We start from the raw sequence: 22881 nt of genomic DNA, 5'->3' as shown, positions 1-22881 counted from the left end.
CTAGACCACCAGGGATTCCACTCAGTGCCACAATGGATGCCAATCAGTACCCATAATGGATGCCAATCAGTGCCCACAATGGGCATCACTGATTGGCATGCATTATTGCTTGGCACTGATTGGCATCCATTAGTACAGTATAATAATACAATGCCGCTTATCAGTTCCCATCCGTGCCGCCTATCATTGCCCATCCATGCCACCTATCAGTGCCCATCCATGCCCACCTGTGCCGCCTACCCATGCCCACCTGTGCCACCTACCCATGCCCACCTGTGCTGCCTATCCATGCCCACCTGTGCTGCCTATCCATGCCCATCCATGCCGCCCATCCATGCCCATCCATGCCAGCTATCAGTGCCTATCCGTGCCACCCATCAGTGCCACCCATCAGTGCCTATCAGTGCCACATATCAGTGTCCATAAATGCCACCTCATCAGTGCCACTTCATTGGTGCTACCTCATCATTATCCATCAGTGTATCCCCATCAGTGCCCATCAGTGAAGGAGAAAATTTACTTATTTACAAAGTTTTGAAACTGAAACAAAAAAAAATAATTTTTTTTCTCAAAATTTTCGGTATTTTTTTTATTTGTTTAGCAAAAAATAAAAACTGCAGAGGTGATCAAATACCACCAAAAGAAAGCTCTATTTGTGGGAAAAAAATGATAAAAATTTCATTTGGGTACAGTGTAGCACGACCGCGCAATTGTCATTCAAAGTGCGACAGCGCTGAAAGCTCAAAATTGGTCTGGACAGGAAGGTGTTTAAGTGCCCGGTATTGAAGTGGTTAATACCGCTCACTGATTTGTTGCAAGAGGTTAGTGCACAGCATTACTGCTCACTGATCGGTTACCAAAATTAGGGTGCTATGGCACCATGTTATTTTGAAGAAGGGTTCCACCTCCAATTTGCTTACTTTTGCAGAACATGATGTTAGGCTTAATGACCACAGTTGTAGGCAGGACTTTTAAGCATGCTCCTTTACCTCCCCAGTGGGCAGCATTCAGCAGAAGTGATGGTGGATGTGACCTCAGGGGGACATGATATACATATGAATGCCGCCGCTATTTAAATATCAATGCCGCGGTCAACGGCTATTTACATATCAATGCAGGTTATTTACATGTAAACACAGGGTCTGCAGGTGAGCCATCTGTAGCTGGGCAGCAGCAGCAGAAGTTTACACTGAGATATTGGGACACAGCACAGGACTAAAACTTCAAGGGATAAGGGAATTTAAACTGGGATAGTTAGCAAGTATGAGGCAGCTGCTTTGGGCCCCTCTACAATGATGGGGCCCAGGGCAACTGCCCCCTTTGCCCTGCCTTAAAACCGGTCCTGCTCCCGTGCGTATTCCTGAACCCCAACATCCCAACATGGTATCCTCTGGATGTGGCATAAAGTACATCTTTGGTTTTCCCATACTGCCTCTCCATGAAGACCCTCAAAGGCCTGGGGTGCGGTCTGTGATGACGTACAATTCCTGATTAGTTTGGGTGCTCCCCCTGGTGAACTCTGTCATGTGCAATCAGATACGATTTACGGGAAAAGGACCTCCCACATAGGGAGCAGGAATATGGCTTCACCCCCGTGTGAACCCTCTGATGTCTGCTAAGATCCGACTTCTGGGAAAAACATTTCCCGCACTCTGCGCAGGAATACGGCCTCTCCCCGGTGTGAACCCGATCGTGTTTAATAAGGTGCAGCTTCTGGGTAAAACATTTCCCGCACTCAGAACACGAATACGACTTGCCCCCTGTGTGGACGCTTTCGTGCCTGTTAAGAGCCATTTTGTGGGAGAAACATTTCCCGCACTCGGGACAGGAATACGGCTTCTCCCCCGTGTGCACCCTCCTGTGCACCATGAGATACGACTTGCGGGAAAAGCATTTGTTGCACTCCGAGCACGAAAACGGCTTCTCGCCCGTGTGGACCCGTTCGTGTCTGTTAAGGATGGATTTCTGTGAAAAACACTTCCCGCACTCCGAGCACGTATATGGCTTCTCCCCCGTGTGGACTCTTTTGTGTTTAATTAGTTCAGATTTCTGGGAGAAACATTTCCCGCACTCGGAACACGCGTACGGCTTGTCCTTCGTGTGAACTCGCTCGTGAATGACCAGATCCGATTTGCGGGGGAAACGTTTGCCGCACTTGAAACACAGATAGGGCTTCTCCCCCGTATGAATGATCTCGTGTATGAGAAGAGCCGATTTGCGGGAAAAGCTTTTTTCGCACTTGGGGCAGGAATACGGCTTCTCTCCCGTGTGAATGCTTTCGTGTCTGAGGAGCGCCGATTTGCGGGGGAATCTTTTCCCACATTCGGGGCAGGAATGCGGCTTCTCCCCGGTGTGAACCCTCTCGTGTCCAATCAGGCCTGATCTGCAGGGAAAGCATTCCCCGCACTCGGGACATGGATGAAGCTTCTCTATGGTGCGAACTGTCTGTGGAGGCCTGAGCTCGGCTTTCTCAGCAAAACGTTGACCGCACTCATCAAACGGGAAATGCCCACCCACATTATATGTCGTAGGATAGGTGGTGGGGGGTGGGTAATCGGGATAAAACCCTCCATGTATAGAGGGCTCAGATGACAGATCCTCACAGTGAAGTTCTGGATGGAAATACGGGGTGATGGGGTTTTCTTCTGAGGAATTGGATGTGATGTCATCATCTTCTTCTATGTCAGAAGTGATCAGAACTTCCTCAATGTTGTCACTGTTGTGTTGGCCATCTGCTGGAAAGAAGAATTGGAAATGGTAAAGAATTTTTCCATTCACCAACCTGAGGAATTTAAAACCCATCTCCTTTCTCTGATTCACCTCATTCACTCACTTATAAAATGTTTAGCCTACAACCATCTGAGCTCCTTCCTCACGGAAAACAACCTTCTTGACGCCCTCATGCCGCGTACACACGATCAAACTATCCGGCAGAAAAGTCCGGTGGACCAGAGTCCGCCGGACAATCCTCCCGTGTGTGTGGGCTCCGGCAAACTTTTTTTCTCCCCAAAAGTCCGGCAGACTTAGAAAGTAGTTTTGACTCAAAAATTGTCCGCCGGACTACAATCCGGCTGTGTGTGTGCGCGAGTCTTTTGAAATGAACGGACTTTCCCACACGCAGAGGAAAGTCCGTTCATTTTGAACGCGGCTCCAGGTAGCCGGGACTAGCGAAGGAGGTCAATGTCGCCGCCTTCGGCGGTGAGACTGACACATCGCTGGCCCCGTCACCTGGTATGGACTTAAAGGGGAAGCCCTGCGCCGAAAAAACAGCGTTGGGGTCCCCCCCAAGGTCCATATAAGACCCTTATCCGAGCACGCAGCCCGGCCGGTCAGGAAAGGGGGTGGGGACGAGTGAGCGCCCCCCCCCTCCTGAGCTATACCAGGCTGCGTGCCCTCAACATGGGTGGGTGCTTTGGGGAAGGGGAGGCTGTGCGGCCCCCCCACCCCAAAGCACCTTGTCCCCATGTTGATGAGGACAAGGGCCTCTTCTCGACAACCCTGGCCGTTGGTTGTCGGGGTCTGCGGGCAGGGGGGGCTTATCGGAATCCGGGAGCCCCCTTTAATAAGGGGGCACCCAGATACCGGCCCCCCGCCCTATGTGAATGAGTCTGGGGTACAATGTACCCCTACCCATTCACCTGTGAAAAAAAAATGTAAATAAAACAACACACAAGGGTTTAAAATAATTTATTGCACAGCTCCAGAGGTCTTCTTCCGGCTTGAGGGGGGTCTTCTCGCCTGATTCCTCCGCTATCTTCTGCTAGCTCTTTTACTAGCGGAGGAGCCCGGCTTTCTTCTTCGCTGCCGCCCGGGGGTCTTTTTCTGACTTCGGGGGTCTTGTCCCCCTCTTCGGTTCTTCTTGCCGGGCCTCCGCAAGAACAAGAAGAGAAGGCGGCGATAGAAGACCGGGCCACCGCTTGTAAAAGAGCTGGAAGAAGGCGCGGAGGCCCGGCAAGAAGAACCGAAGAGGAGGACAAGACCCCCGAAGTCGGAAGAAGAGGCGGGGACAGAAGACCAGGCTTCCGATAGTAAACCCTTGTGTGTTGTGTTTTATTTACGAAGGCGGCGAGATTGACTTCCTTCGCTAGTCCTGGCTACCTGGAGACGCGTTGGACTTTCCTCCATGTGTGGGCAAGTCCGTTCATTTCAAAAGTATGGCGGACTCCCGCCATAGTCCGGCGGAAAAGTCCGGTCATGTGTGGGCAGGTCCACTCGTTCCGAAAGTCCGACGGACTTTCCGGCGGTTTATCCGCCAGACTAAGTCCGCCAGATAGTCTGATCGTGTGTACGCGGCATCGCAGTCTGGCTTTTGCAGGCAGCACGTCACAGAAACTGCCTTGCTTAAAGTCACTAATGATTTGCTAACTGCTAAAAACAAATGCCATTATTCCATACTCTTACTAGACCTCTCCACAGCCTTCAATAATGTTGACCACATGCTCCTTCTCAAACTCAACTCTCTTGTCCTTCAAGATTCTGCTCTATTTTAATTCCCCTCCTGCCCATCATAGCATTCCTTCGGTGTTACCTATAACTCCGTATCCTCCTCTCTCTGTTGGGGTCCCCCCAAGGCTCTGTTCTTGGACCACTTCTAATCTCCATCTACACCCAGGACCGCTGATAGATGTAGCACTGGCTCCTGACGAGCAGGCGCTATGGTTTTTGAAAAGTTAATTTACCTGAAGCCACAGTTGGGTTTCGGGACTATTTCTCAAAATTTCTGGTTTCAGTACCAGTCCAGCTGGGCAGCACCGGGTTCTCCTTGACCGCAGGTGTCGATGTCACCGCTGGCAAGAGTAGAAACGCAGTCTAGCTGGGTGCATTGAATGCCACTATTCTCTCGGTACCAGCCCAGTGGGAGTGTTTTCCTGCTGTGCATTCTGGGGGCTGTTATTTAAGGTACCGACGCCACGGTGACGGGGGGGGGGGGGGGTCTTTGTGCGATTATTCTCTGTCTGTTCAGTTCTGGTGGTCCTCCTGACCCAGCCCCATTGTCCTCCTGGCATCCTGAGTCTCGGGGCCGGCTGGCCCGAGGCAACGCAACTGAGGGGACAGGCCCGAGTAGATTTCGGGGCTTACTGATCCAAGGGTGGTCCAGTGCCGTCTCATCTGAAGGGAGAGGCCCAGCAACTGAAGAACCCCAGAGGAGGACTCTTTCAGGAGAAGACCATGCACAAGGCTGGTTTCTCTGGAGGAGCCTGGAGGCTTAGTGCAAGGATGCAACCTGGATCAACACATATGGTATCGCCGGATTGGCTGAGAGAACCTGCTAACGTATGTCAGTTCTTTAAATTTGTCCATATCCCTCAGTAACGCTCAAGTGTATCTCACAAGTCTGTGGCAGAGACTTTACCGAGCATCCCACCGACTGCTGGGCCTACTGAGAGAGGCCTATCCGGGGGTTGTTAAATCCAGTTGTGAAATAGTCTCTATTCTCTGGATTTTCTCTAAAGACTTCCATTTTTGCAATCCAAGTGCCTGAACTCACTCCTAACCCTCTACCCTTTATTGAAAGACTCTGTTCTAAATAAATAACCCAAAAGAGGATTCAGTGTCAGTTTCCACATTCTTTGGGCCATCTACCACAGGAACCCCAAGACAGAGAAGCAAACAAGGAGGTAACGGTAAGCCCAAAGCTCCTTTGGGGGTCAGCGCTACATAGAAATCATGGGGCCCCCTACAGCCTACCTGACGGGGCCCCCTTCAGCCCCACCCCTGGTCCCTCCTTCTGCCCCACCCCTGGCTCCTCCCCAGTGAGTCAGGACACACAGGGGTGTCTCAGTATAAAGAGTTACATCTCCCCCATCCAAATGACAGGGGGTCGCCCATTATGAGTACACTGTCCTCAGGACACATAGGGACCCCCCATTATATGAAGTACAGTACACCTCTGCACACATGTTCTATTACAGTACACCTGTTCCATTGCTTTACCCTCATGTACATATGTGTCATCGCTGCACACATGTTCCCTCAGTGCACCCCTCTGCACACATGTTCACCATTGATGGTAAACAGGGCACAGTGTACAACTATAACGAGAGGCCACTGGCTCTTACCACGCTTTCTCCAGCAGACATTTAAATCTCCAGGATGCACATTGTATTTCCTGCACAGCCTGGACGTCCGGAGGAGGCAGGTGCAGCTTTGAGTGACAGAGCAACAGACCAATTGGCTTCCAGCTACATTCGGGAGAATTAGCAGTCAGACATCCTACTGGGAGGCAAAATTATGTAGATAGTAGTGTAGGAGAGGCTTCCGCGGGTCTATTCTCCTCACTGACACAAGGGACAGGAGTAGAAATGTCAGTGTAATGTGAGCTAGTCGCACATCCGGGCTACTTGCCGTCGGTGCTGCTAAACTGAAACCAACCCCTGTGCCCTGAGTTCTCTTACTGTCCGGAAAGTGTTCTCCTCCTCCTCCTCCTCCCCAGCCTCTGGTTGGTGCTGCTGCGCCTGTAGCTCCTCATCTCTCTGGTGGTCAGACCCCATCTCGTGCTGGCTGGAGAAATATATATATTTTTTTCCTTTCGTTCTCTGCGCAGATTGCCTTGCTGGCTGGGCCCGGTACAACAGGGCCAGTTGTACTGGCTTATCAGCGGCCCTGTCTACGCCTCCTTCCTTGATTTGTAGACTTCACCTCTGTAACATCTCAAAAATTCGCCCCTTTCTAACTAATGAAACCACCAAACTACTAATTCACTTCCTTGTTATCTCTCGCCTTGACTATTGGAACTTCCTACTTATTGCCCTCCCTCTCTATTGGCCATCCCCTCTTCAGTCTATCATGAAGGCTGTTACCAGACTCCTCTACTTAACCAACTGCTCATTGTCTGCCAGTGCCATAGCTCCCAACTGTCCCTGATTTTGAACAAAGTACCCCCGTCCTTCTGTGTCCCTCATTTTAATCTGATCTATATAGTTTTATATAAAATGCATTATTTATTTTTCAAAAAGTGTTTCCCAGCCCTAAACCTTTCATCCCAATTGTAAATTGCTGCATTTGTAAATTTCAAAATCCAGAAGGAATAGTAGTGGTAAAAAAAAATAGCAGTTGTGGGTTTAACTAATAATTAATCTTCTTTTCTTTTTTTTTTTTTGGATGATGATCCTTGAAGGGAGGATGTGGCGGGGGAGGGGGCGTGTCCTATGCCTACATACTTTTGTCAATAAGTGTCCTTCATTCCCATCTCAAAAGGTTGGGAGGTATGTCTGCGACAGACCTAGCCGGGACCGAGGCTGTTGGAGGGGACTGAATGCGAGCCTCTTGCCTTGCGATTATGGACCCTGGCATTTGGGGGAAGGGTGCTCTTTGTGAGCTGTATGCCTGGGGACCCCTGAGGTGTTACTTGGATTCAGGTCCATGCCGCCCCACAAGACACACAGACTCTAGATATGCATTTGCCATATTAGCAATAGACTGAACTGTTGGGACACAAACTGTTATGCCCCGTACACACGAGAGGGATTAAGTCTGACAGACCTCCAAAGGAGTTCCGCCGGAGTTCTGGCGGACTTTTCGACCGAACGGACTTGACCACACACCATCACACCAAACTCCGACGGAGTCGAACGTGATGACGTACGACTGGATTCGACGTAGGAAGTTCATAGACAGTAGCCAATAGCTGCCCTAGCGTCGGTTTTAGTCCGTCGGAGTAGCACACACACGAGCGAATTATTCGAAGGGGACCGGGTCCGGCGGAGTTCCGTCGGGAAAATTTGAAGCATGCTTCATTTCTAAAGTCCGTCAGACTTTAGCGAAGCTAAAGTCCGTTGCAGCCCACACACGATCGGATAGTCTGACGGACTCAGTCCGTCGGAGTTTGGATGTCGAAAAATCCGCTCGTGTGTACGGGGCATTAGATGCTAATGTCATGAACTCCAGCCACCTGTCTGTTGTGTAAATGAGTCTAGTCTGGCTTGTAAGAGTATTCCACATATTGTTGTTTGTGCTAATTAACCCTGTGTTGATATTTATGGTAATGTATATTGAATAGTCAGTCAGTGAGCTAGGAGACATACCCTGAAAAGTCTCATCTCTCAGTCAATTAGTCTGGGTAAATGATTAGATAATTAGCTAATGCTAATTAGGTTAGGTTTTAGTCATCATGCTGTATATATTTATGGGAGATCTCAAATAAAAGGCTATTCCTGATGTACTCCAAGACTGGTGTTGTCTGGTTCTTGGGGGTTCTTATAGCCAGATCCATTGGACTCGTGTTCCAGGACTTAGGAAGCGATATACAGAAGGAAACACTCAAGCGGAGTGTGGGGGATAGGTTCCGTCACATTGTTGGTAAGCAGTGGGACACTTCCTGCAGTCTGGGACATCCAAACCTCCACCTGGATCCAAGGTCCGGATAGCAGGAGAGGAGGAGAGGTACAGATACCAGCTGCCATGGAAAAGGAATTCAGAAGGAGGTTGCGAGAGATGCAGCTACAGCACAGAGGACCAGTATCAGAGCAGGTCCTGCTGGGATGGTTTGATTCTATTCGCTGTGAACTCTGGAAGGAATGGCTAGCCCGTGAGCAGCGTCACCAAGGAAAAGTTCTCCCCTCCAAACAGGAAAGGTACTGGTCGCAGTATGGATTGCGGGTGCTGTTTTTGGGAGAAAAACCGCACAAGGAGCAGACAGCTGAATTAAGCAGGCTGGTCTGGGCAGAGATGAAGCTGGAGGAGAGGTACAGAGCCCTCCGGTGGCATTTATCCCAAGCATGTCCCTGGATAGCGGATGATAGCTCAATGGAAGGCTTAAGCTACGGTGGCCTGGGATTGTTGTATGTGAAGCTGACAGGGAACTAACTTTGGGAGTGATTTGGAGTGGCGGTTGGACGAAATCATGGATTTTAGAGAAGGGCTACTGAACGTCTCGGAAGTGCACTGGGCACTGGAAGATATAGAGTTTCTGGCCGTTCAGGAATGGGAGCTGGAGATCGCCTACAGACGGCTGCTCAGTGCCAGGGCTGGGCTCCCCTTGCCTATAAGGAAATGCCAGTGGACAACTCTGAAATCCTGGCTGAAGAGTCGGCCATGTGGCAGAGATACAGTGCGCTTTGCCAACCTGCCCCCGCAGCTATGGACGCGGAGGTCTTATGGCGGATGCAGCAAGTGCTGACTGACCTTGATGATCCTGTTTCTGCATGGGATGATCTTGGATGGAGGAATGTGCCCCTCCAGCAGCATGCCAGAGAATCGGCAGTGGAAAATCTGGAGATTGTTGTCCCCTAAGCTGAAGTTCTGACAACACGCAGAGCTCTGCTAACCTCTGCTCAGCACCGATGCCATCTTCTGGGTTCCACGGACAGGAGGTGGTGAACCTCTATCCCCAGACACCAGTTGCAGAGACAGGGGATTTGATAGACTTTTCTGCTGAGGAAAAACAACCCGATGAGCCTCCAGCAGACGAGCTGGTATTAGGGCCAAACTTCACTGTGCTCTGCCCATCACCAACAGCAGTATCTGTGGAGTTACAAGGAACTTCCCCAGCTGAAGCGCTGGTCACCGTACAGAGGGTCCAAGACCTCTGCCCCACACCTGTGGCAGTTCCGGAGGCTCAGGGCGAGAAGGTGGTAATCACTTCCCAGCAGCAGATACAGGGGGAGAAGGGAGAGGAGGTGTTTGTCGCCCCCTCCCCCCCCCCCCCCCCAACAGTTGGCCAGGGTGGAGGAAGCAGTCTTTCCTCCCCAGCAAAGATTTGTGCACCTGGGAGACAATACCACAGACATGTTATCCCAACAGCCAGATGAGGGAATGGAAAAGGAATCAGCCAGCTCCCCTTACCAATGTCAGCTACACAGTTTGGGAATGGAGGAAGACAGCCTCCTGCCACAATGGTTAACCAGAGTGGAGGATGTGGAGGCCCCAGCAGAAGTGCTGCCACTGGGGCAGAGTGCTACCAACCTCTGCCCAGCACTGGCAACAATTGTGAAGTTCCAGGGAGCCGGGGCAGTTGGCCCCTCACTCCGGCGACCAGTGAAGCTGCTACTCCCAGCCGAATCACTGGCAACAGGGTAGAGCGCTGCTGGCCTCTGCCTAGCACCTACAATGTCTCTACAGCTTCAGGAAGCTGGGGCAATCGGTCACACTGTCCAGCAGCAGACGGCGCCCCAGAATGATGACGCCAACCCAGCTAAAGTGCTGGCAAATGGACAGAGGGTCCAAGACCTCTGCCCCACACCTGTGGCAGTTCTGGAGGCCCAGGGTGAGGAGGTGGTGGTCACTCCCGAGCAGCAGATCAGGACCCAAGGAGAGAATGCAATCTGCACTTCACAACTGCAGCTTGAGCTGATATTGGTGGATGGAACTTCAGTCTCCACTTGTATACCCCAGGGATGCTGGGCAGTCGGCCCAGATCCCCAACAGCCTGATGGAGTGAGTACAGCCACCCTGTCTTCTCTCCAGCGGCTGAAAAGACTCCAGGGTGACGGGCCAGTCCAGGCCTCTCCCCAGCCGCGGATATGTTCTCTGAGAGAGGCAGAGGTTGGCTGGATGAGGAATACTCTGTTTGGAACAATTTGTTTGGATTACTGTGTGGATACCAGCATTGGGGGGGCTAGAACCCCTGACTAACTTCAGAGTCAACCCGTCTGGGGTCTCCTCCTGTGTTAGTCTCCTGCCGAAAGGGGAGAAATGTGACAGACCTAGCCGCAGGGCCAGATGAAGAACATCATGGGTCTGGTGCTGAGGATTTTGGTGGGGCCTTTTATAAACAATAAATAAATAAAAATGCTAACTATTTTTTGTTATAACAAATTAAATTAAAGAGAGAGAGGGAGGATGAGAGAGAGAGAGAGAGAGAAAGGGGATGTAAGAGGTGTGAAGGGTAAGGGAGGGAGGATGAGAGAGAAAGGATGCACATGAGGATGTGTGGGAATGACATCAACGCAGCCTGGCCAAGGCAAGTGACGGAAGGCACAGAACCCAGAAGGAAGTCCGGGTGAAGATGGAAGTGCCCGGGCCCCACAGTGGGCTCTATGTACATGAGAGGAGTGCAGAGGGTATGGCAGAAGGCACTATGTACAGGAGAGGAGTGTGAAGGGTATGACAGTGAGCAGTACGCACAGCAGAGGAGTGTAGAGGGTATGACATTGGGCACTATAGACGTTTTATAAAAGATAGGGACTTTGAGGAAAACATGGCCTGGTAAGGCCCAATAATTCCATCCCTAGGGACTTTAAATGATAACACGGCCTGGTAAGGTCGTGAATATCCATCCCAATTACCTAACCAAAAAAGAGGGGGGGGGGGAATAATTTACAAGGGAGATGGGACTTTAAATGCAGCACATGGAAGCAAAACGATAAAAGGGCGAATGTAAAGGAGTTTTATTGATACATCAATCAAAATATACAAAATTACATAATAATAGTACAATTTAATAGATAGAAAGTGGTAATGCAAAATAACATACATATAATAATACATATGATAATGATTTCACTAATTACGTGCATTGATAAAGATGGACAAAACAATATAAATATGGATAAAAATATTTTTATCCATATTTATATTGTTTTGTCCATCTTTATCATATGTATTATTATATGTATGTTATTTTGCATTACCACTTTCTATCTATTATATTGTACTATTATTATGTAATTTTGTATATTTTGATTGATGTATCAATAAAACTCCTTTACATTCACCCTTTTATCGTTTTGCTTCCATGTGCTGCATTTAAAGTCCCATCTCCCTTGTAAATTATTTCCCCCCCCCCTCTTTTTTACATTGGGCACTATGTATAAGAGAAGAGTGTGAAGGGTATGACAGTGAGCAATATGTACAGGTGTGTGGAGGGTATGACAGTGGGCACTATGTACAGGAGAGAAGCTGCAGCTCCAATAGCCCCTATGTTAATCCGGCCCTGCCTAGCTGGGACAGAGGCTGTTGGAGGGGACTGAATGCGAGCCTCTTGCCTTGCGATTCATGGACCCTGGCATTTGGGGGAACGGTGCTCTTTGTGAGCTGTATGCCTGGGGACCCCTGAAGTGTTACTTGGATTCAGGTCCATGCCTCTCCCCCCTCAAAATAGAGACTCTGGATATGTATGTGCCATATTAGCAATAGACTGAATCACACTGTTGGGACACAACTGTTAGATGCTAATGTCATCAACTCCAGCCACCTGTCTGTTGTGTAAATGAGTCTAGTCTGGCTTGTAAGAGTATTCCACACAATGTTGTTTGTGCTAATTAACCCTGTGTTGATGTTTATGGTAATGTATATTGAATAGTCAGTCAGTGAGCTAGGAGACGTACCCTGAAAAGTCTTATCTCTAAAGCCGCGTACACACGGGCGGACTGTATGGCGTACTTAGTCCGTTGAAACACATTTCAGCGGACAGTCCGCTCGTGTGTGGGCTTCAGCGGACTTTTTCAGCGTGCAGTCTGGCGTACTAAGAATTTCGGAATTTCCGTAATTCTGTCCGTCATACTTTGGTTTCAGCGGACAATCCGCTCGTCAGTAGGCTAGTTGGACGGACTAAGAATGGCGCATGCTCAGAAAGGATTTACACGGCGGAAGGTTGCATTGCAGTGTATTGGACTTCCTATTTCTAGTCCCGTCGTACGTGCTGTACACGTCATCGCGCAAGCTTTCGTCGGACTGTTTGGCTATCCGTGTGTGGTCAAGTCCGTTCATTCGAAAGTATGACGGACTAAGTAGGCCATACAATCCGCCCGTGTGTACGCGGCCTAAGTCAACTAGTCTGGGTCAATGTTTAGATAATTAGCTCATGCTAATTAGGTTAGGTTTTAGTAATTTGCTGTATATATTTGTGGGAGATCTCAAAGAAAAGGCTATTCCTGATGTACTCCAAGACTGGTGTTGTCTAGTTCTTGGGGGTTCTTATAGCTAGATCCATTGGACTCGTGTTCCAGGACTTAGAAAGCGGTATACTGACGGAAGCACTCAAGCGTAGTGTGAGGAGATAGGTTCCGTCGCACCCTGAGACCGGAAAGTTATTTTTAAGGGTTCCTCTGTGTTGGAAAGGTTGAGAAAGGCAGTTCTAGTGCCTTTTGCAGTGGAAATTAAGCAAAACGTCTCTGTTAGCCCTTGTACACACGATCGGAGATTCCGACAACCAAATCCGTCGGATTTAGTCCAAAACTGTTGCATACACACAGTCGGACAAAGTTGTCGGAAAATCCGATGTGATGACGTTATTTTGTTACGACGGGACTACGTTCAGGCTAGTAGCCAATAGCTTTGGTGTAGGAATTTGATCTGAGCATGCGTGGCACTTTGTCCGATCGGATTTCTCTACACATGATCGGAGTATGTCCGATCGGAGCATTTTGTCGGAAAATTTTACCAACAAGTTGGAAAACTTGGTCCGTTGGATACTCCGACGGAAACAGTCCGGTGGAGACCACACACAGTCGGAATATCCGACAAAACGGTCCGATTGGACACATTCCGTCGGAATCTGCGACCGTGTGTACAAGGACTTACACATCTAGCCAATCTGAATTGTACATAAATTGTATGAAACCCTCCACTTACCTGGCAATGTGAAGAGGTGCAGGTTCTCAATCATGATGTCCTCAGACAGATTCTTGTGTCCTTCTATGAAGTCCCACTCCTCCATGGAGAAATAGACGGCCACATCCTGACACCTGATAGGAACCTGACAACACACACACACAATGAGACAGTCACCATCCAGACATAACGCTTCTGATCCCGGATAACGCCCCAGAATTCCCGGCACCGCTCACCTCTCCCGTCAGAAGCATTACGATCTTGTTGATGACCTCCAGAATCTTCTTGCCATTCCTTTCTGGAGAAGGCTCCATGGTGGGAACTTGGCTTCTGTTCCATCCTTTTGATGAATGGGACTGGCTGCCGAGTGTCACATGATCATGGGATGTCCTCTTCACTATGGAGAATTCCTGTGTATTAGGAGATCTAAATGTTAGGTTAAAAAGGTAGGGTGCGGAAGGTTTTACCCTTTTCATGACCAGGCCATTTTTTTCCTATTGAGCACTGCGCTACTTTAACTGCTAATTGTGCGGTCATGCAGCGCTGTACCCAAATTACATTTACTGTATATCATTTTTTGTTTCACACAGATAGAGCTTTCTTTTGTTGGTATTTGATCACCACTAAGTTTTTTTTATTTTATAAACAAAATAGAACAGAAAATGTTAAAAAAAAAATTACTTTCTGCTAAAAAAAAATATCAAATTAAAATAAAAAAAATAAAAAAATAAAAATAAAAAAAATAATCGAACTTCTTCATAAATTGAGGCCAAAATGTATTCTGCTACATGTCTTTGGTAAAATAAAAAAATAAAAAATCCCAATAAGTGTATATTGATTGGTTTATGTGAAAGATATAGCATCAAATTATGTTAGATACTGAGATTTTTTTTTTTTTTTTTTTTTAAATGGTGGCGATCAGTAACTTTTATTGGGACTGTGATAGTGCAGAGAGCAATCTGACACTAACTGACACTTTGTGAAAACTGACTACTGACATCGCCAGTGACACTAATACAGTGATTGGTGATAATACAATACTATACATTGTCACTGTACTAATGACACTGGCTGGGAAGAGTTTAACATTGAGGCGATCAAGGGGTTAACTGATCCTAACAATGTGTAACGTGTGCTAATTTTTACTACAGATCAATTTCGTTTCTTCTCCATGCCCTGCAACTTTTTTTTTTTTTTATCAACTTGAGGATTCTAGATCTCTAGCGCCCCCTATCACTTATTACCCTAATTTCCAACAATGAACTAATCTTATTTGCTCTCTTTTGGTCTATTAACCACTTCAGCCCCGGACCAATTGTCAGCCTAAGGACCAAAGGTCTTTTTACAATTTGGCACTGCGCTGCTTTAACTGGTAATTGCGCGGTCATGCAATGTTGTACCCAAACGAAATTTGCGTCCTTTTCTTCCCACAAATAGAGCTTTCTTTTGATGGTATTTGATTGCCTCTGCGATTTTTTTTATTTTTTTTTATATAAATGGAAAAAGACCGAAAATTTCGAGAAAAAAAATGGGATTTTTATATACAGCTTACCTGTAAAATCCTTTTCTTGATCATACATCACGGGACACAGGAGCTTCATTACATAGTGGGTTATATAGGCACCTCTGGTGATTGGACACTGGTTGACCCTAATTAAGGAGAATTCCTCCCCTATATAACCCCTCCCATCCGGGAGGCACCTCAGTTTTGTAGCAAAGCAATAAGAACCACGTAAAACCCAAGAGGGGCGGGAGCCCTGTGTCCCGTGATGTACTCTCAAGAAAAGGATTTTACAGGTAAGCTGTATATAAAAATCCCATTTTCTTGATCATACATCACGGGACACAGGAGCTTCATTACATAGTGGGATGTCCCAAAGCAATGCTCAGGTTGAGGGGAGGGAGACACAGATCATAAGCATAGACCGCCAGGGACCTGAGGACCTAAACTGCAGCCTGCAGTACACTGCGCCCGAAGGCGATATCCTCTTGCCCTCTGACATCCACCTGATAGAATCTGGTGAATGTATGGATTGATGACCAAGTCGCAGCCTTACAGATCTGAGCCAGGGAGGCCTGGTGATGCACTGCCCAAGAAGCACTGACAGCCCTAGTAGAGTGCGCTTTCACCTGAAAAGGAGGAATCTTCCCCTTTAAGCTATAGGCCTGAGAAATAACCTGTCTGATCCATCTCGAGAGAGTGGACTTTGACGCTGCCTGACCCCTTCTAGGGCCTTCTGGCAGAATAAATAAGCAGTCAGTTTTTCTTATCTGAGCAGTTGCTTGAAGATAAAGACTGATTGCTCTAACCACATCTAAAGTGTGTAAGGATTCTTCCTCTGTGGACTGAGGATTTGGAAAAAAGGATGGTAGGATTATATCTTGATTCAGATGAAACCCTGAAACCACCTTAGGTAGAAAGGACCTGTTGGGACGCATAACCACCCGGTCCTTATGGATAATTAAATAGGGCTCTTTACAAGAAAGAGCTGCCAATTCTGATACCCTTCTAGCCGTGGATATGGCTACTAGGAAGACTAGCTTCTTTGTCAAGAGGACTAACGAAGCAAGATGCAAAGGTTCAAATGGTTGGGCTACTAAGGCCGAGAGAACCAAATTCAGATCCCATGGGCATACCGGAGGTCTGACTGGCGGTCTCATCCGCATAGCCCCCTGGATAAAGGCCCGTATCAGGGAATGTGATGCAAGCGGTCTTTGAAAAAAGACCGACAGGGCCGAAATCTGCACCTTGATGGTGCTTATGGCCAAATTCAATTCAAGGCCTGATTGGAGAAAGGCCAAGATTCTGTTAATGACATACCTTCTGGGATGCCATCTCCTGGGTTCACACCAGGAAACATATGCCCTCCAGATCTTGTAATAGATACGCCTGGAGGCCGGCTTTCTGGCATTGACCAGAGTGGAAAGGACTGGCCCCGAAAGACCACGGTCTTTTAAAATGTGGGTCTCAGCAGCCAGACCGTCAAATTCAGACTGCGTAAAGCAGGATGGTAAATTGGGCCCTGCGAGAGCAGATCTGGCCGGAGGGGGAGGGTCCATGGCCTGCCCACTGCTAGCTTCATGATTTCTGTGAACCATGGTCGCCTGGGCCAAGCCGGGGCCACTAGAAGGACCGACTTCGCCTCCCTCTTGACCCTTCCCAGGAACCGTGACAGTAGCGGGTTCGGGGGGAAGGCATAGATCAGATTGTACTGATTCCAGGGAACCGTCAGAGCATCTGACCCCTGAGCAAGTGCATCTCTTGTCCTTGACACAAAGTTGTCCAGTTTCCTGTTGAATCTGGACGCAAAAAGATCCACGTCTGGAGAGCCCCATTTGTAACATATGTCTCGAAACACATCGGGGTGCAGAGCCCATTCTCCTGGGCACAACTGCTGGCGGCTGAGATAATCCGCCTGCCAATTCTCCACTCCTGGGATGAAGACTGCAGAGAGGCACGGAACATGCTCTTCTGCCCAGACAAGTATGCGATTCACCTCTTTTTGGGCCACCAGACTTCTGGTACCGCCCTGGTGATTGATATAAGCCACCGCGGTGGCATTGTCGGACTGAATCCGAACCGGGAAGCCTCGCAGTCTGTGAGACCACTCTCTGAGTGCCATGTAAACTGCCCGAATCTCTAGGATATTTATGGGCAACAGACTTTCGGTCGCAGACCATTTTCCCTGCGAGCATGTTCCCTCTAATACGGCTCCCCAGCCTGTCAGGCTGGCATCCGTTGTGACAATCTTCCATGAGAGGGGAAGAAATGTTTTGCCTTTTAGCAAATTTCTGGTTTGTAACCACCAAACAAGACTCTTGCGTGCCCGGGGGGATAAACGCATAGGAAGATCCAGGAATTGGGGCTTCCTGTTCCAAATCGCAAGGATGCATCTTTGCAGGGGCCTTGAGTGGAACTGGGCAAATGGGACGGCCTCGAATGAGGCGACCATCTTTCCCAACAGTCTCATACATAGACGAATAGAGGGAGATCTTCTGCCCAGAACTAGGCGCACCAGATCTCCAATGGCCAAGGCCTTTGGCCCTGGAAGGAACACCCTGCCCTGAGCGGTGTCGATAATGAGACCCAGGTAATCCAACCTGGTGGTCGGTTGCAGAGACGACTTTTCTAGGTTTATAATCCAACCTAGGCGGCCCAGATGCTCCAGCGTTTTGGTGACGCTGCGACTTAGGCTCGTTATAGTTCTCTCTACGAGAAGCAAGTCGTCTAGGTAAGCCCTGACGGCTATGCCCTGAACTCTTAAAGTTGCTAAGAGAGGGTCTAGAATCTTTGTGAAGACTCGGGGGGCCGTGGCTAGGCCGAATGGCAGGGCCACAAATTGAAAGTGGCGTTGCTCTACCGCGAACCTTAGGAACTTCTGGTGCGCGGGAAATATTGGCACATGGAGATATGCATCTCTGATATCTATTGATGCCATGAATTCTCCCCCTTGCAGGGAGGAAACCACAGTGCGTATAGACTGCATCCGGAAGGTCTGGATGTGTAGAAACCGGTTCAAGTCTCTCAGATCCAAGATAGGTCTGACACTTCCGTTTGGTTTTGGGACGGTGAAGAGATTCGAATAAAAACCTGAACCCTGATCTTTCGGGCTCACCTCTACTATCACACCCTGGGATAGTAACTGATCTAAGGCCAGGAGTAGCGATTTCCGCTCTATTGGATCCTTGGGGATCCTTGACCTTAGAAAACGAAAGGGTGGAATCTTCTGAAATTCTAGCCTGTAGCCCAGAGATACCGAAGAGATCACCCATTTGTCCTGAATCTCCTCCCGCCACTCGGCCGAGCGGGGGCGCCCCTTCACAAGGAGGTCTTGGAGGTCTGCTTGGCAGGCTTCCGCCCCCAAGTCTTTTTCTGTCCCTGGGCTCGGCCCTGAGGCTTTCTAGCAGCGGAGGGCTGGGAAGGCCGTCGCCACTGTTTAGAGCTTGATGCTTCGGGAGAAAGAGTACGCCTGAATGAAGGACGCTTACTCTTCTTGACTGGAAGGAGTGTAGATTTACCTCCTGAGATATTTTGGATGAATTTATCTAGTTCTTCTCCAAACAAACGTTCCCCTTTAAATGGGAACCCAGCCAAATGCTTTTTGCATGACATCTCAGCGGCCCAATTTTTTAGCCATAGAGCCCTACGCATGTGTACCAACATAAGGGACAAACGGGATGCTTGTTGGACAGAATCCAAAATCGCATCAATTATGAAACATAAGATGTGAGGCATCTCTGCATATTTCACTACTTCCTCGCTGGGGAGGAGTTCAAACATTTGTTTGACCTGTTCCTTAAGGAACTGACACAATCCTACGGCTGCGACTGTAGGTTGCACCACAGCGCCGGCCATGGAAAAGGAGGCTTTTAACAAGGTTTCCAGCCTTTTGTCAGCTGGATCCTTAAATACCTGCGCATTATCCAAAGGACAAGTTAGGTTTTTATTCACACAAGAGATAGCCGCATCAACAGCTGGGGCCCCCCATTTCTTGGTGAAACTTTCCTCCACGGGATAATTCATAGAAAACCTCTTGGGAGGAGTAAACAGTTTATCGGGATGTCCCCAGTCCTTATACATCAAGTCAGCCATTAAAGGATGAATTGGAAAGGAACAGGCAGTCTGTGGGGCTTTCCTGACTCCCAGGGAAGAGACAGAGGATGTAGCGACTTCAGCAGCCGGCATTCTGAACGTGGTACGCACCAATTCAGTGTAATACTGCACCTGCTTTCTGAGTGCCTGGGAGGAGGGGACTAGCTCCTCATCCTCTGACTGATCCGACTGCTCATGATCCCTTTCTAAAGATAGGGATCTCTCCTCATTTTCAGAGCAACTGTCTGAGAGAGGGATTTCAGCAGAGGGAGGGGATCTACCCCTTTTTCTGCTATCTTTTAGGGAAGCAGAAATAAAATTCATTATCCTCCCTTCAAAACTCTCCAATGAAGCCCTAAGGGAGTCCTCAGTGACATAGACCGGGGCTGCGACATTAGGAGAGGCTGCAAAGCCTTAAAGGGGCACTGACTCGTCTTGAGATGCAGGCTCCACTCTTGCAGAGGGGGATGGTAACCTGCATGCACCCTTGGAACCCCTGGACCTAGGCGGTGATTTGCCAGTGCTTTTGTTACCTGCCCCTGAAACCCTCTTACGAGGAGACATAGTACTGAGCTACAAAGCAGAGTTACTAATGTAAAATGCAATCACTTGTTTGTGCTTAAAGTCTCACAATAAATCAATATTAGCTTAACTGCACAATATGATGCCGAGTAGGTGTCTTAGGGTTTGCCTGGATCCAATCCCACGGATGCTTACAGCCCACAGCTCCTGTGCCTCACCTTACAGTCCCCTGACGCTCTGGGCTTTTAAATCGGCCGTTTTGGCGCCTGCATTACAGCATAGAGCACCTGATTGTGCACAGCTGGCAACCACACCCCCCCCCCTTTCCCCATTAGGCCGGGAGCGCGCCCGGCGCGCGTGCACGCGCCCGCGCGCGTGCACGAGGACCGCGGGATCTGGGGGGGGGGGAGGAGAACCCAAAAGGAGTGACCTGGGACCCCCTGATCTGCGTGGGACCCCTCTTTTACCTTTATTGTGGCAGGGACTGCAAGGAGACGTGAGAGCTGGAGAACCAGGCACTTCACTGAGCATGTTAGTATTGAAAGGCATGTAAGTATGCATCAGGCTGCTCTTACTCCATCTAGTGGTGGAAACCAGGTAAGACATACAACTACTCACAGTGAAGAAATCCATTCATATATTAAATATATAGGATGACTTCCCATACCTGTTCCCCGCCGCAGGAATTGCGGTGTTCAGACCAATTCCAGCCTTCACCCATCACGGCGGGTATTGTTAGCCAACCTTCAGGCGTATCTGGGGTTCTTACGAAAAGATCCTCCTACCTGGGCCTTGTAAAAAACTCTGCCAGAAACTTACGGGCGCCCTGAGTCAACAGTACCCCAAGTCTGGTTGTCCCAGAGTCCAGTCTTCCAATGGAGAGGACTTACAGGCAAAACCTCGTGTCTTCGGCAAACGAGGCCCGGGTACCATACCATCTTGGGAGTCAAATGTCGGCCCGAGGTATGGATCCGGTTTGTTGTAGCCCTTCGGCCCTCGCCGGGACCCGCATAGAGCTAAGTTTTACGTGACCATCGACCAGACACTGGCGAAAAAACTGAGGTGCCTCCCGGATGGGAGGGGTTATATAGGGGAGGAATTCTCCTTAATTAGGGTCAACCAGTGTCCAATCACCAGAGGTGCCTATATAACCCACTATGTAATGAAGCTCCTGTGTCCCGTGATGTATGATCAAGAAAAGATATTTTCTACTTTTTGTTATAAGAAAAATTGAATAAACTCAATTTTAGTTATACATTTAGGCCGAAATGTATTCAGCCACATGTCTTTAGTAAAAAAAATGTCAATAATCGTATATTTATTGGTTTGCGCAAAAGTTATAGCGTCTACAAACTAGAGTACATTTTCTGGAATGTACACAGCTTTTAGTTTATGACTGCCTATCTCATTTCTTGAGGTGCTAATATGGCAGGGCAGTACAAACCCTCCCCCCAAATGACCCCATTTTGGAAAGTAGACACCCCAAGGAAATTGCTGATGGGCATGTTGAGCCCATTGAATATTTTTTTTTTTTGTCCCAAGTGATTGAATAATGACAAAAAAAAAAGTTTACAAAAAGTTGTCACTAAATGATATATTGCTCACACATGCTATGAGCATAAGTGGAATTACACACCAAAATATATTCTGCTGCTTCTCCTGAGTACGGGGATACCACATATGTGGGACTTTTTGGGAGTCTAGCCGTTTACGCGGCACCCCGAAATCCAATCATCGCCTTTAGGATTTCTAATGCCCTGTACACACGACCGGACTTTTCAACATCAAAAGTCTGACGGAATGATTCCGGCAGACTATTCGAACGTGTGTGGGCTGCAACGGACTTTTGATTCCCAAAAGTCTGACAGACTTTAGAAATGGAACATGCTTCAAATTTTTCCGCCAGAACTCTGCCGGACCCAGAAATCCGCTCGTGTGTATGCTAGTCTGACGGACTAAAACCGACGCTAGGGCAGCTATTGGCTACTGGCTATGAACTTCCTTATTCTAGTCCAGTCGTACGTCATCACGTTCGAATCCGTCGGACTTTGGTGTGATTGTGTGTGGCCAAGTCCGTTCATTCGGAAAGTCCGTCAGAACTCTGTCAGAACTCCATCAGAACTCCGTCGAAAGTCTGCCGGACTTAAGTCCTGTCGTGTGTACGCGGCTTTACATTCCTATAGTCTTATTGAAGTCTTATTTTCATCTTCAGCCACAGTGATGGTCACCTTATGTCTGTTGGTACTTTAAATACCTTTTGAATGTGGGTTTAAGTTGGGTTCACTGTTGGTGGGCTCACCAAACTACCACCCTAATTCCTGGCTCCTGTAATGTAAACACAGCTCCGGGGGTCCTGGGCGATGTCGTTGACCCATTATGGTTATGACCATATTGGGTCAGGGACATTGTGTGGTATTGCCAACACTTTTCCCCAGGAAAATTGCAGAAGTTGAATCTCGTCTGTGGGGGTACCGACAGCAACAAAAACCCCAACAGGGGTTCTAACCTTTCACCTTTCCACCAATAAATGGAAAAAAAGTTTTGTCTATATGCACTCAATATAAGAGTGATGGAATGTGAAATTCCCAGAATCCTCCTCACCTCTCCAAGCAGCAGGTAGATAATTTCCATGGTGAGACTCAATATCGTCTCTGTCATGGTCATCCTCTCCTCCTCCATCCTGACAGAACATAGGGGAGACCGGAGCAGAGGAGCGAGCTTCTCACCGGAGAGACAGAAATCTGGAGGCGATGTTCATCTACAAATACACACAGTGATCAGTGATTGCCGTCCATGCATCAGTCTATAACTGATTCATTCCCAATGTAATCAATACATCTTCATATACTCAATACATTCCCATACAATCAATACATCTGAATCAGTGGTGGCTGGTGCTCAAAATTTTTGGGGGGGCGCAAACAAACTGAAAGATTCTGAAAAAAACTCCATCAATTGCAGCCTTACTGTGCCATCAATCACAGCCACTGTGCCCCATCAATCACGGCCACTGTGCCCCATCAATCGCGGCCACTGTGCCCATCAATCGCAGCCACTGTGCCCATCAATCGCAGCCACTGTGCCCATCAATCGCAGCCACTGTGCCCATCAATCGCAGCCACTGTGCCCATCAATCGCAGCCACTGTGCCCCATCAATCGCTGCCACTGTGCCCCATCAATCGCTGCCACTGTGCCCCATCAATCGCTGCCACTGTGCCCCATCAATCACTGCCACTGTGCCCCATCAAATCGCTCCCACTGTGCCCCATCAAAT

General features: G+C 48.5%; 1 protein-coding gene across 3 annotated transcripts in view; it reads right to left on the bottom strand.

Annotated features, from left to right (window-relative positions):
* Nucleotides 1–574: 574 nt before the first annotated feature.
* Nucleotides 575–22881, bottom strand: part of LOC143995802 (uncharacterized) — a 30766-nt gene continuing 8459 nt past the window's right edge. For 2 of the 3 annotated variants that reach the window (XM_077490513.1, XM_077490514.1), the window contains exons 2-5: nt 22208–22364; nt 13728–13901; nt 13513–13636; nt 575–2735 (exon numbers count right to left, since the gene is read on the bottom strand). In XM_077490513.1, the coding sequence (XP_077346639.1) occupies nt 1492–2735; nt 13513–13636; nt 13728–13901; nt 22208–22285 (1620 nt within the window). In that variant the 5' untranslated portion in view covers nt 22286–22364 and the 3' untranslated portion in view covers nt 575–1491. The remainder of the gene's footprint in view (nt 2736–13512; nt 13637–13727; nt 13902–22207; nt 22365–22881) is intronic. The other variant, XM_077490515.1, reaches the window with a different exon arrangement.

The sequence above is a fragment of the Lithobates pipiens genome, unplaced genomic scaffold, assembly GCF_037356315.1.
Source record: "Lithobates pipiens isolate NorthernLeopardFrog02 unplaced genomic scaffold, aLitPip1_a1.2 Scaffold_19, whole genome shotgun sequence".
Taxonomy (NCBI): domain Eukaryota; kingdom Metazoa; phylum Chordata; class Amphibia; order Anura; family Ranidae; genus Lithobates; species Lithobates pipiens.
This window is presented reverse-complemented; position numbering and strand designations above follow the sequence as displayed.